The sequence below is a fragment of the Penicillium oxalicum genome, chromosome VIII (genome assembly GCF_001723175.1).
Source record: "Penicillium oxalicum strain HP7-1 chromosome VIII, whole genome shotgun sequence".
Lineage (NCBI taxonomy): Eukaryota > Fungi > Ascomycota > Eurotiomycetes > Eurotiales > Aspergillaceae > Penicillium > Penicillium oxalicum.
The window spans coordinates 299462-313300 of NC_064657.1; the positions used below are offsets into that span (position 1 = coordinate 299462).

Sequence of the window (13839 nt, forward strand, 5' to 3'; positions counted from 1 at the left end):
CAAGTACATTTCTAAATACCTGTTCGTGAGGCGAGTAGGTAGCTAGGTGTACCCAGGTCCTTTATTTACCTACAAGTCTATTATGGGGTCATTCTGTCGCCCAGACCGAGGCATTGCGTTTGGGCTTGATCTGTATACTAACGGCCACTCGACTATGATATTCAGAGCTTCATCGAAAAGCGACCACTACCCACCACGTGCCCTAATCCAGCAGGTAGATACTGTCCATGATATGGTCTACAACTCTCATTTTTGTCACGGACTGTTGCTCAAAGACTGCCTCTGCGAGTATTTCATGTAAACCCATCGCAGAATTCTCGATTCTACAATTTCAAAAGTCAGCTTATTGGGAAAAAGTCCTCAGGTTAAGTTCAGCTTCTATGTGACCGCACAAGGCAAACAGAGACAGCTTTGAATGAAGGGACCATGCCCTTGAACTGCAGACTTTACTGTGCAGCACTGGGCTATTCCCCTAACTACTAAAATATCACAATCAGGATACTGTGAAAGAAGATTCAGTATGACCATGCTCTCGAATTTGACGAGATTGCTGGGCTTCCAGCATAAAGATAAATGATATTGGATCATTGCGCATTACTCCACAATAAATCGATATCTACGCGTGATGGTCAATTGTCAACCAGGGTATGAAACATCGCAAGGGGCGATCAGTTGGTGCAGAACGCGCGTCTAGACTGACGCGATTATAGTAGGGCAAGTCGAATTGAGGGCGTCCGACGAGTGCCATTCATTACTTTTCTTGGGACGTGATTTTGGCACCTCGGTGACAAAGCATTAAAGGGACGATTATTTTGCCAAAGATCTTGTGGCAAGCACCAATGCCGTAATGTAATTTAAGATGACGATGGATACCGTTCTAGGTTCTCTCTGGCAGAGAGAGAGAAGGATGTTATTCGCCTGGTGTTTAAAGTCTGTCTTTCTTCCGTTTTTAAACAGCATATCACTGCAGTGACGAGTTGAGCCATGAACAAGAAAAAAAAAAACTCTGAATACTCCGGAGAAACCCCAGCCAGTCACGCTTTCAGGCTAATCATCGTGGTCAAGCTGGGAGAGGCAATTGCACCCCAATCTCATCATGCTGTGCCAATTAACATAAAACTAACATTGCACTTTTATTGATTTGTGCCGTCTGCCCGAAGCAAGGGATCCAGATTTGCGGTCAGATGAGACCACAGGTGGTTTTCCAGCGAGGGAGCCCGTTACCGAGAAAAAGCACGGACACATTCCCGTTCTCTCGTTGGTCTCAATGCTCGTCCTGATCCTGGACGGATGGGCCACAGGTGGAGAGAAAGTCATCACATCAAGGTTTTCCTGGGTCCAGGATAGATGTCTTTTTTTTTTCAGATCCTTGAAGAAAACGAGATAATCCACCCTCGGAAAATAAAATCGAGTGGGTCGAGCTGGGCGATGGAACAGATCTCGAGAGAACAGACTAGCTGGGGAGGATCGTGGCGAAGAAAAGAACCCCCACGACCAAGGTCTTTCCAAAGGGATACGAAGGTCGATCGCATCTTTGTAGATGCACCAGAACCAATCATGACATCTCTCCAACCTGATGGGAGTAGTTTCCGGAAAATTTTATGCAGTGGCCGGCGCAAGGAAGCGGGATCACCGTCTTGGCTGAAGGGCTGACCTGGTTGCTGGGCCCGGGTACGGTCCCAACGACGGGAGCAAGATCAGATCTGAGGAATGAAGCCAATGGATGGATTCTGATGGAGTGGAATATTCTCCATCACCTCGTCGGGGGGATCCTCCTGGATTTCTGCAGACCATCCATCCCGCAGATCGGACTGTGACTCCTGGGTGTAGTAGGTATTTCATGGTTTCCAGTATTAGTCACACGCAGTATGAGTCCTGGAGTGACCAGGTGATTGGCGAATCATGCAATCCCGTGTTGAGATGCTCCCAAAATTCTAGCCCGCATTTTTGAGACGCAGCTGTGTTTGGTTGTTGATTCGCACACGACCTCTTCTTCCCCGGTTAAAGGGCCAAGCGCCACTGCAGGAAAGATTGGGAAAGAAACTATGGAGCCATGGGTGACTCAAGTGCTCTCCATCCCAACCAAGTCACCACGTCTGACCTCTTTTTGCCACGACGGTCCGGATCTGTCCATTTCCAAGCATCTGTGCGGTCCAGTACGAAGTGATGGAACGATGAACGACGATGTACAGATTCCAGAGGCAAGTACCGCAGGAGGGAAAGGGAAGAGAGATTGGGGACCTTTTTCCCATCTAGACGGTGGTGTGCCGATAAATCTTCCCCCTTGGGATCGTCCTGGTTGAGACGGGGTGTGATCCAAGGACTGGAGCCAATCCAAGCCAGGTTGATCGAATCATGGCTGTCTGTCCAAGACCGACTTCCCATCTGAGCTCGATCCGCGATCCACCCTGCAACCCGTGGACTGGCGAGATCTGAAATCCCCAGGGCGTGCACGACGATGATTGGCTGACGCAGATCGGCCCGTTTCGATGGATCCGATTTGGGACTCGAGACCAGAGTCCAGCAGCGTGACGCTTCACAAATGCGATGGAGAGAAATGGAGAAAGATATTTCTTTTATATACTATTCATAGCATGGAGCAATTGCAAATCAAAAAGGAGAGTCGATGGTCTGGGCAAAGACCGGCACGGTGACCTTGTGTATTCGACGCTCTCCAGTTCTGCCTTTGACCCCGTTGTCCGTGAAAGAAAGTATAGACGCTCCTCCACAGCCCCAGCCGTGTTTCTGCGTCGACCAAACTTCGTTTTCGGTTTACTCGGATTTTCTCCCTCCCCCCCCCTCTCATTCCTCTTCCTCGTGGCTTTTGTCGCTAGAGTGTTGAATTTTTTTTTGGTTCTCCATTGAATCCTCCGGTGACACCGACCACTGTGCATCTCATCGGACCGTGATTCTGGTGCACAGTTCCACTCCTCGATCTGTGGTCCTTTTCCACCTTTCCCCCTCTCTCCTCTCTTCGGACTCTCCACTCGCTTCGATCTTCGAGCCCTGGAGGAGGTTGGCACCTTTTCTTCACTCTCGCACTTCTTTGTCTGTACGTTCATCTTTTGAGTCTTTTGACGACGTTATCTCCTCGATCACGGACTCTTCCTCGCCTCCCCTCTGTTACCGCCTGGACTCGACGCTCTCTCTTTTTTTTCTTTGTTTTCCGGCTTGAGAGTGATTTCCAGACCCAACACTGTGTTCTAAAGTCATGATCCGTGTCTTCTGTGGGGAGAAATTGACCTTGACACCATGTCTTTGAACCAGCCTCAATTCGGCCGAGGGCTTGGGGGCTTTAGAGATCTCTTCCGCTCTGCTTCCCCCGCGTCTTCTCCTGCATCTTCTCCTTCTCCCCGACGTCGAGTCTCCCTCTTTGTTCGTCGAGGTAGGGATCTTTTTGCAAACAAGTAACCATTTTCCAATCCCACCTTCCCAACTCCTTTATTCGTTCCCGTCCTCCGTGCTTGTCTCCTCGGTTGCCAGCTTCATGAACTCCGGATCCGCGGTGGTATACGTGACAGGTTCGTGTTGGAGAGGGGGCTGTGGTCCAACATGATCTCGCAGTACCCCGCGGAACGTCAACCTTCCCACCAGATCAGCACGCTGGAGAAATGAACGCTGGGAGACTCGAGACCCGGTCGGACTGCCTGAACTGTGATCACTGCCTGATGACTAAAACCAACAAAAAAAAAAACAAAGCAACCGTTCCTTCGGCTCATCTGCAAAGATAAGAACTCAAAGCTAAGACCGTGACCTTTGTCCTCCAGATCCTTCGAAGTCACGACCCGATCCGCATCTCCCTCCCCTATGAACTCACAGTCGCAATTCGATCCAGCCACCGTGATCGGACTCTCTGGGACCTCTCCGGGAGGTCGACAAGAGTCCAATTTCGATATCTTCGAATGGTACCCCCGCTTTCAGAGCTGCCAGCGATACTTTCTCGATCATGCCCAGCATAGCGTCCCCGTCCAGGCCCTATCCGCCTTCCTCAACATCAAACTGCCCTTCCAACGACGTCCCGACCCCGTCATGAACTCGTCCCCCATCCTCGTCCCTGTGGGCGTCACTCCTGGGGGCTCTGCCGCGGCCAGTCCCCCCGCCGTCTCACTCATTCCATACATTCGCCGCCTGGTCGCCACGGGTATGGACTTTCCCGGCGTCTTACACGGATTCTTTGGTGACGACTGGAATGCGGGAGTCGGTCCTCTGCACGAGCAGGAGCGGCGCAATTACTTATTCGCCGCCAAGAGTGGTGGCTGGGCCGCGGTGAAGAAGGACTATGATATTCTCCCGCTCGAGACGATACCTTTCTTGCGCCCGCTGCAGGGGCCCGTCGACGCGGAAATAGAAGCCGCCGAGCGCAGTTGGAGCGAATGGCTCGCCATGGAAGATTGGATGGTCGGCCCTCGCGCCCCGGATGCCCTTCATGATTCTTCGTCGCAAAATTCCCGGCCGCGCAGTTCTCGCTGAGGCCCTCTTCTTTTCTTTTCTCCTTTCTTTTTCTTCCAAAACCCCCGAGATTTCGCCCTCTCGTGATGTGAACGCTCGCTTTTTCTTTCCGGTTTTCCCTGTTCCCGTTTCAATGACCTGTGTACCACTACTTTCCCCCCCCCGCTCTGCACTTCTTCTCCCCTCCCATTTTTCATACATTTACATTCTGCGCTTGGCCTCTTTTTTTTTTTTGTCTCGGAATCCTTGTCACCATTTCTCATGGGATATTGCATAGATTGTCCGACATACGACGAGCGATATAGCGCGCATCGAATTGCTCTCGCGATCGACCTCCCCCTGCGGATCTTCTTGAGCAATGATCATATATCCTTAGCATGCCCCTTTCGCCCTGTCCTCCTCTTCCCTTTCTTTTCCCCGACCGTGCTTTGCTCAGGCGTGTTGGGCGATTCATCGACTCTGGGTCATATATCCATATGAATCTCCACTGCCAGCGATCTGTGCACTTTACTGGAAGGCGGCCGAATCATCCATGTCCCCTACTATCCAGCATCCACACTCACCCTTTCGTACTCGTTGATTCTTCCATTCCCCGAGCAAGTGATTCTATATACATGCAACTCAATCACACAGCTTGCTGGAAATCTATCTCAAAAGAGTAAAAAAAAAAGGTCAAAAAAGAACAAAACAAGGTCAAGCCACTGCACATGATTCATGGAAACAAATTGCGGACTGAGCAAGCGTAGTGTCGCGGCAGTGTAGTACGAACCTCGGGACAAGAATATTCAGGCATCGGGGATAAGATAGTGCTGAGAACCGCTGATACTACTAAGCGAACCGTCGTTGCATGTGTACTACTCTACTGGAGCACCGGTGGGCTGTGCCACCTGTGCCACCGGGAGCCTCAATTGGAGACGGAATGTGGAACCGACAGCATCCAATGAAAATGCGTCATAGACAATGCCTCTGCATCATAATTGTACCTGGTAGGTGGCTATTTGAATGGATGGAATCAGGTATTCGACAATTTTACCACGTAAATCTTACTGTACCCCCGTTTTGTCAAAATGTATGTGCAATCGAGCTGGCTGGGGGGGCATGGCGATGGAGTACATTGAGGACTGCCCATCCACAATGACTCCAACTCAATTCAAGGCGCGCCCCTCTCCCTCCCCCACCGTTGTGGCAAATTATCCTTCTTTCGGCCGAATTTATCACGTAACCGGTAAATGCGCGACATCTCGCGTCCATCGTGCAGTAGTCTTACCAATTACCTACACAAGAAGAAAAAAAACAAGTCACTGGCCAAGTGACAACTCGACGGGTTGTTTGGGGAGTATTTGGACCTGCCTAGTCTAGTTCGAGTGGAGTCACTCTTGAAATAGATACAAGCGACCGTGCAGCTGGAGATAGATAGGTACATACCTTGTGCTGTGGATTATGGAACCAATCAGATAGAGAGAGGGAGAGATGACCGAGTTCTCTCTTAATAATATCCCATAGTATTGCTACCTGTCCTCGGATCAAATTCATCTCTACAGTAGCAGGGTCACAGCGTTCCCCGACCGCACCCTACTATCAATATGTTGCCTTGACGAGAAGAGGATGACGCGAAGGGGTAACGAGTTAAGGTTCCAGCGCCGTTGAACATTAAAATCACGTGCCATCTCCGACGTGTTTTCTAGCCAATTTTGCAACCGTTGCTCGAGACTCGTTTACCTTTGAACACGCCGAGACTCCAGCAATGCCTTTTTTTACCTGCACTACGACCATGGGAAATGCGGTTTTGCTGTCTCTCTGCATTCCCCAACCAAGACGGTGGACCTACAACACGTCTACAGTGCAGTGCAGCTGTTGACGACCGACTCGAAGCGGGGAGTTCTTGCCATATCGGTCCAGATTGCGCCGCGCGCCAGTTGCCAATACCAAAACCGCCCTCACCTCGGCCCTTCACGTGATCTGTCCTTGAAACCCCAGCCCGCGTCCCACGCCTTCTTAATTTGACTCCTAACAATCAATCCATCGAAGCGTCTCGCCAGTACCTTACCATATACTGTACAAAGTGCAGGACTGTTGACCTCTGGTCAAATTGTCGGGAGAATTGTATATCAATGACGGGAGGGACTCATGTAGACCGAGGACCTAATTACTGGAATCAAAAGTCGGATTTAGAGCAGACTCTTAGATATCATCGCGACTGTACATTGTATTGTCCAATGGAACTTTCCAAGTAGGTCAATTATCAAGCTACCTAGAGGCAGGGTTGTTGGTGCTGTGTGCTGGACCAATTGCGTTCTATAAGATTACTTTTCGACAGAGCTGCGCGCACGGGCACACCACCCGTCCGTGCTGATCCGTAGTGCTCCAGCCGATATTATTCCCTAAACGAGAACGAGGTTCTCGAAATTTCATGCGAATCGAGCCACTTGGGACCTGGCAGTTATGACCAATTGAAATGCAAAGAAGATGGAAAGCTGGACTTTGACGACGACTATTACTATACATATGGATGTCATTCTCTAGGGTGAATCTGCACGATGAATATTCAGGTTTGATCAGTGATGCCTTTTTAAGTTCTTTGTTTTTTTTTTCGTTATTTTCCTTGTCGCCTTGAAAGCTCCAAGGAGACCGTTCTTTTCCCTGACTGAATTGGTACATACACACGCCACACCAAATCTGTCCTTTCTGATTCGATCATTTAGCGGGGTCGGTGGCCGTGGACGAAATGTTCGCTTTGAAAGGGTAGGTTTTGCGGGCAGGCAGAACACTACATTTCATAAATAGGTACTATAAATCACTGAGTAATCCCTCTTTCCATCCTCTTAACGGCCGGCTGTTTAGATTCAAATCCATATTATCTTACGTATGGGCACCAAGTTGAAAGCAATTGGTCCGGTCCACCACGGGTGGTAGAAAGCGCTGCAACGCGTAGGCCTCTGAGTATGTATATAATGGGCGTGGATTGCCCTTGCCGTGATTGAGATAGTTACATGGCAGTGGTGGGACAGTGGAAGGGCATCAAATCAATTCCCGGCTGTGTTGGTAGGTCCTACGCCCGCATGTAGGTAGTTTGATGTCTGAACATGAATACAAGATGCGGGCTGTCTATCACACCTGGCAGGGCTACTACTGCATCTGGATAGGTATTGAATAGATGGTTAAGGTATTCCCCTTGGCATCGTGGGTAAAGTCAATGTAACTTTCAAGGGAAGTTCGCAAAAGACATAAATTGAAAGAGTCTTGAGGTTTAGGTATGCAATCCTTATCGTGAGAACAATGTATATTTACAAAATTATACAGCTGCTTTCAAGCCTCCATCATCATGGCAACCCCCCAAACGCCTGCGCTATCAAGTAAAAAAAGAGATAATTGAAAAAGATCTCAAAAAAGCAGGATGTGCATATCAAAAGAGCAACAGTTCCGCACATCTACGTGTGAAACAGCAACCCTTCACGAACCATACAAATGAGGGGGTATCTTTCATCAAAGCCGGGAGCAAAGGAAAAGAAGAAAACAAAGGAGGATAAAGGAAGGGGAGGGAGAACAGTCGGACGAGACCTGTACATGATCACGACTCCGCAAAGCTCACTCTTTTTCCAATCTCGTGGCCAGAAGATTGCGAACGGTCTCGGGAGCTTGCTAGAGAGCTGTCGTTCGAATCCCCGTTATCGTGTGCCCGTGGACCCAAATGTGCTTCAGAAGGAGTGGGTAGCTCGGGCAACATGTCCGACTCGGATACGACGCTGCGCGGTTGGGAGAGAACCCCTCCCACAGCATGGTTCTGCTTCTCCCGGTGCTTGCTCACAGACGCTTTCGATCTCTTTCGCCGGTGGCGACGAAGATATTCATTAGGAACTGGATCCACCTGCTTTTGCGCAGCAGGCACAAAGTTGAGGAAGAGCGGGAAGATTGCACCAGCTGCAAAGAGGGAGACGAGGACGGAATACGAGTACGGCTGACCACGAGACAGGTAGACGGCATATTCGGCAAAGGGGAAGAACGTCCCTCCCCCGATCGCCGTAGCGAGCAGCGCGGCAGCTGTTTTGGTGTGTTGCGCCGTTCCACGAAGCGAGATGGCAAAAGTAGTGCTGAATATGCCACTCTCAAAGAGGTATACGAAAATGGTCATGAGGATAGACGCGGAACCTGAGGTTTTCATCGAAAGTGCGGTAAACACGATGACACCAATGTACGACGCCATCAGAAACCAGCGCGGTTTGATAAACCATTGGCCAAAAGCAGCTAGGAATCGGCCCGCGGCGAAGACGCTGTGTCCGATGGTGAGAAAGTCAAACGGGGTGAGGGAAGAGTTTGGATTGGCATTGGCAACGAAACGTTCAATGGTGGTAGACAGGACTTCCTGACCACCAACGTAGAAGAATTGAGACCAAATACCCAAAGCAAGTGTACACCAAACCACTGGGATGCCAATCACTTTGGTGCGATTGTCGTCTTTGCGTCGGTTCGCCAATTCCTCCAAATCTTCATCAGACGCTTCGGGCACAGGTAAGTAGTAAAAAGCGACTGCCAGGAGAACATCGAAGAGAGCGATACCAAGGTATGTCCATTGCACGTCCACGAGAGACGCCACGTCCTTGACATTCTTGAACAAGACCTTCTTTGCTAGAAGCGGAGAGACAACACTGCCGATGGCCTGCACACCCTGCGAGAAATTCAGACGGATTTCCGAATTCTCCTGGGGGCCGCAAAGGGCGATGAATGGGTTCGCTGCCGTTTCCAGGACGGCCAGCCCAAATCCCACAATAAAGTTGGAAATGGTGAAAGCAACTGTAGAGGTGAGCACCGCTGATGGCCAAAAGACAAGTGTCCCGCAGGCGTAGATGCATAATCCGGTGATGAAGGTTGCCTTGAATCCCCATATCTTGAGAACCGGACGTCCGACACAGAGGGGACCAACGACATATCCACCGAAATAGGCGCCATGTAGACCCAGGGAGTGCCATGCGTTGAGGCGGACGATTTGTTGAAATTGCGCGTTCAGGGTATCAAGCAAGCCATATGCGAACCCCCAGAGGAAGAACAGTAGTGTTGCCAGGGCGATGGGGGCGATAGATTCGCGGTTATTCAACTTGAGCATACTCGCCGGCGTCTTCATATTGACAAAGTCAAAAAAGGTGATGTCGGGTGGATACGATGCACTGGTCGCAGTATTCGTTTCGAGATCGCCGATCGCATGGCCCGGTTCGGTCAAGAAATCCAGCATGTCCATGGGTTGATCCGAGGCCTGTCGGCTTCTCCTGCGTGTAGACATACTCCCACCTCCTGACTGTGACGACTTGCTCTCCACACTGGCCGATGGTGACACTCCGGGCCTCTCGATTGGACTGGGTATAGCGGCGGGAGAGGGAATCGCGACCGGGCTTTGGTTGACGGCGGAAGGGCTGCAGGGGCCTGTGGAAAGATCCCCGGTATCGCGGATCAACTTGGGCATCAGACGAGTGACTAGAGGCTTGAGACTCGGGACACAGCCGCAGATAATGGAAATGTTCACTTCGACGACGGACCACATGAAGGAGAGCGAGGCATAATCTGCGAGAGTCAATTAGCTTGAGCAACCTGTCACCCATAGATTCAGAATGTTTGCTGTGGAGAGAAAGAATTGCGTACAGCTAAAATCGGCGGCCGTGTTGTTCTGCAGATGGATAGCTTCCAGCGCTAAAGACCGCGAAATTGCCGCTCGCTGCAGGAACGCAACCCGAATGACATCCACCACGGCCACGAAAAAACCGAAACTGAAAGTCACCACCAAGATAGCCTTCTGCTTAAAGGGCAATCGCATCTGGGTCAAGATCGGGATAGGCAGAAAAAGGATGGCGAGGTCGGTAATGATATTGACTGGAGACGAGGAGAGGTAGAGAGTGACGATGTCGATGCATTGAGCCCCGTCAGGCACGCCCGGCACAAAGGATGCAGAGAACGGTCGACACTGAAAGACATTGACCATCGTCAACGCAAAGCCGGCCGCGTTGACGACCGCGAGGGTCACATAATTGGCCACGCGAAAAACCTTTTGATTGCGAGTCAGAGTGAGGTAGAATATGAGGATCGAGGTCTTGACGGCCATGAGCGCCGGATTCTAGTGTATGCAAACAAGCGAAACGTCAGCACGTGTCCCGGAGTCATCCCCGGAGCGTAACGTGGGGACTTTAATTGGGTAGGCATTTTACTGACATAGAGCACGGTGAATACATAATTGGACTTGTTCAGGGGGTATTCATCCTGGTCTGGGATGTCTGACGAATGCAGCCCCAACCCGTACTTGGTCGAGTAGAACAGCGAGAACGAGAAGCCAAAGTCGATCACCTAGTAGGATGCAGGTCAGTGAACCATCCCACGCACCTGGATAAGTGGTACCAGGTACTGCTGGTGTGAAGGGTCTTTGTCGGCGGCAGGGCTGTTAAACCCATCGCCGAACCTGACCCCAGCACCCGGCACTGAATGAATGCAGGGACCCGTCAAATTCGACACGAACACATACCCACGCCAGAAGCATCACATAGTCGTGTAACCCAACTTTGCGCACGATCAGGATCCGCGACACAAACCGTAGCGCGACGAATATGGTGGCAAGCACGAAGACAGTGATCGAGACTCCGAGAGTCGCCGGTTGGCGAGAGTCCATGCTGAATGAGCGTCGCGCGCACCGCAGCGGTGCAAATGCCTCGGGCGACTTCCCTCAATCGTGATCAAGCCTCAGTAGAGTAGGGGTGGAGCTTTTGCCAATCGATGCATACTCGCGGTCGAAGATTGGAACGTTGGTGACAGGGCCTGGGAGGGCTCCATGGTCTCTCCGGAGGAGACCTGTTGATGTTGTGCTCCCGGTATGAAGGGTGCGTTTGGACAAATCCGGGGTAGCGGTGCAATCCAGGATTTGGGGTCCGAGGAGACCCGCTTCGGGGATGCGGCGAAGCGCAAGGAATACGGGGACCAGACACGGATATGTCTGTCAAAAGGTATGGAGGTTGTGTCAGTCCACGTGATTGGTGTGTCTCTTCAAAGAGCTCAGGGTCGATTTGGAGAGTTGTCGCAGGGAGCAAAGAGATGTCGAAGAGATGAGGAACGATGGATGACAGGGGAGTTGTCGGAGGGGGAAATCGTGACGTTTTGGCTCTCGGTGGTCGCCTGGTCCTTTTTGGGTGCTTTGGCTGTCTCGCTGTCTTTCTCCCTACTTCACTCCACTTGACTATTTGGGGTCGTCTCCATGGGCTGGATCCATTCCACCCCCCGCGCCGCCGATCGGACCCAAACTTTTTTTTTCTCTGCCCAGTCCTCTGGGTTCATATTATTATTTATTACGATTATTGTTCATAAGCGCTTTTTGCTACTTGCGGCGCGAGACTTTGGACTACTCCAAGTAAAGACCGGCGTTTGTGGTGCGCGCTCCGCAACGGTGCCGACAACTCAGAAACCTGATACCAAGCCACATTTCCAGGCACGCAGGTGTGACAGATCCAAAGAAAAGTCACAATTATGAGAAATATGATGACAATCAAGAGAGAAGGAAGCAGGCACCCTCCGGAGCTCTCCATGTCTCGGATCCTTTGCATGACTCCGACCAGAAGGCAATTGTGAACAAGACTTCCTTGAAATGAGCCGCCGAGTCGCTAAGCCGCTTCTGGGAGGGATAGTCTACGTCACCATCGCGCTTCAAGCATCTGAATGTTGTTGTTGTTGCGATCATCCTTCGCGCTCGGCAACCTCTGCAACCCGACCCCGTGGCTCATCTTGGCGAGTACATCGAATCTCTCGGTTCGTATGTGCTGCTCCGTCCTCACTCCCAGTCAAAACCAGCAACAATCATCGGGTGGAGGACGTCTTCGTAACGGCCTCGCGATGCCTTAGTCGGAACCATGGAATGAACTGGGGCGCGGAACGTTGGTGTTGGTCCTTGGGGCCAGGGTGAACGCCACTGACTCAACTGTCCACATCCGTGTGCCAACCTCCCTCTGACGCACTCCTAGTCCGACCACTCGGGGAAGATCCTGCAGGAATCGACAAAGTCGGACTGACAGGAGATGTTGATATGCACCCTTTTTTCCCCCCTCGTAGTGCATCAAACACAAATAAACAAAGTGCAACTAGACGAGCAAGGCGGTTTCCATCGTCCATGCATGGCACAGATTTGTCGCTTGCCGACCATCCGAACTAAAGCGCGGGAATGGATGTGGCTTGCCTCCAGCGTAAATAGCGCGTGGGGAAGCACTTTTGAACGCTTGGCAGAGTCATTAGCGGCACTAGCGCGTTGGAGGTATCCGCAAGGTACGGGGTGCAGGCATACACCAGAAGGGGGTTATACTACTTACTCAAGTAGTATATACATTGGGATCCTCAAAGCAACAGCCGATAGGAACAACTTCATACATGCAATGCCTGGGTCGTTGAGCAATTTGAATAATTTAATGCATCCGCAGGACGAAGCTGGCTATGATTCGCGTAAGGGGAGGAATACTCGCCTCAAAGAGGAGGCTCGCGCAGGGTCAAAGCGCGGCATTTCAAAAGAATTCGAGTCGATTCGAATTCATGGTGCTTTCTTTAAATTGTGCATCGTCAAGCCACATCAACAATCTGGGGAACCTACCAGTGGCCCGGCTGAATGTGTGTCTTTTTTCAGCCTTTGATAGGTCAGCCACAGATCAAACGGCCCAAAAATTGAGTCTGACTGAAAGGCTACGCCATCCTTTCGGGGGACATGGTTCGAGCCTCTCCATATTGGTTGATGCCGCCCACGAGGACTTCCAACAGGTGAATGAGTGCGGTCTCTCTTATTGATTGTCCTTTGAGTAATGACAAGATACTAGAGATTTCGAGTTGTCTGCGAGTGACAACTTCCCCTCAGCCGCAATGATCATCATGCGCCATCACGGAAGCAAGTGATGAATCATGACCGGGGAAAAGCTTATCCCCCAATGACAAAATGTCCAACTTTGAGTCTTTATACCCAAAGAGGCGTCCCTTTGTTAGACTGCATTGAGTTTCTACCATGATATCAAGGGAATTTGCAAAGGCCATCCTTCTGGAACAAACGAAGAAGAACAAATGCTAGGGCCCATGCTACTGTATAAGTCAAGTACCTGCGATGGAGTTTGATCTGATTCGTGCCCCCCCCCCCCCCCCCCCCCATTCTTCCCCGCACTTTAAGTTTTCAGCGGTTCCAACTATCTTCGCTTCCGGTCCGCGGTCGAAGCAACGATCTGAAAGCGGGCGAAGAATGATCAGATCATGGTTTGGTCGGGTATCCGTGCGCTCTTTCACGGCATCCAGACCGGGGGGGCTGGTATCGGACCATTTTTCAGTGTCTTTTGTCCTAAAATGATCTGCACCGTCGATTTGTGGGGAGGGGCAAGTCCGAGATCGCTCTGTTCAGATGAA

General features: G+C 51.0%; 3 protein-coding genes across 3 annotated transcripts; 2 read left to right on the forward strand and 1 right to left on the reverse strand.

Annotated features, from left to right (window-relative positions):
• Positions 1 to 1601: 1601 nt before the first annotated feature.
• POX_h09465 (uncharacterized protein) lies at positions 1602 to 1817 on the forward strand (the record flags this gene model as incomplete). Its single annotated transcript, XM_050118219.1, has 1 exon — positions 1602 to 1817. The coding sequence occupies one exon, from the start codon at positions 1602 to 1604 to the stop codon at positions 1815 to 1817; it is 216 nt and encodes a 71-aa protein (XP_049965006.1).
• A 1990-nt stretch (positions 1818 to 3807) lies between these two features.
• Positions 3808 to 4470, forward strand: POX_h09466 (uncharacterized protein; the record flags this gene model as incomplete). Its single annotated transcript, XM_050118220.1, has 1 exon — positions 3808 to 4470. One exon carries the CDS (start codon positions 3808 to 3810, stop codon positions 4468 to 4470), a length of 663 nt encoding a protein of 220 aa, XP_049965007.1.
• Positions 4471 to 8017: 3547 nt separating this feature from the next.
• Positions 8018 to 11092, reverse strand: POX_h09467 (uncharacterized protein; the record flags this gene model as incomplete). Its single annotated transcript, XM_050118221.1, has 4 exons — positions 8018 to 9999; positions 10078 to 10546; positions 10642 to 10773; positions 10949 to 11092. The coding sequence occupies 4 exons, from the start codon at positions 11090 to 11092 to the stop codon at positions 8018 to 8020; spliced, it is 2727 nt and encodes a 908-aa protein (XP_049965008.1).
• Between the last annotated feature and the right edge of the window lie 2747 nt (positions 11093 to 13839).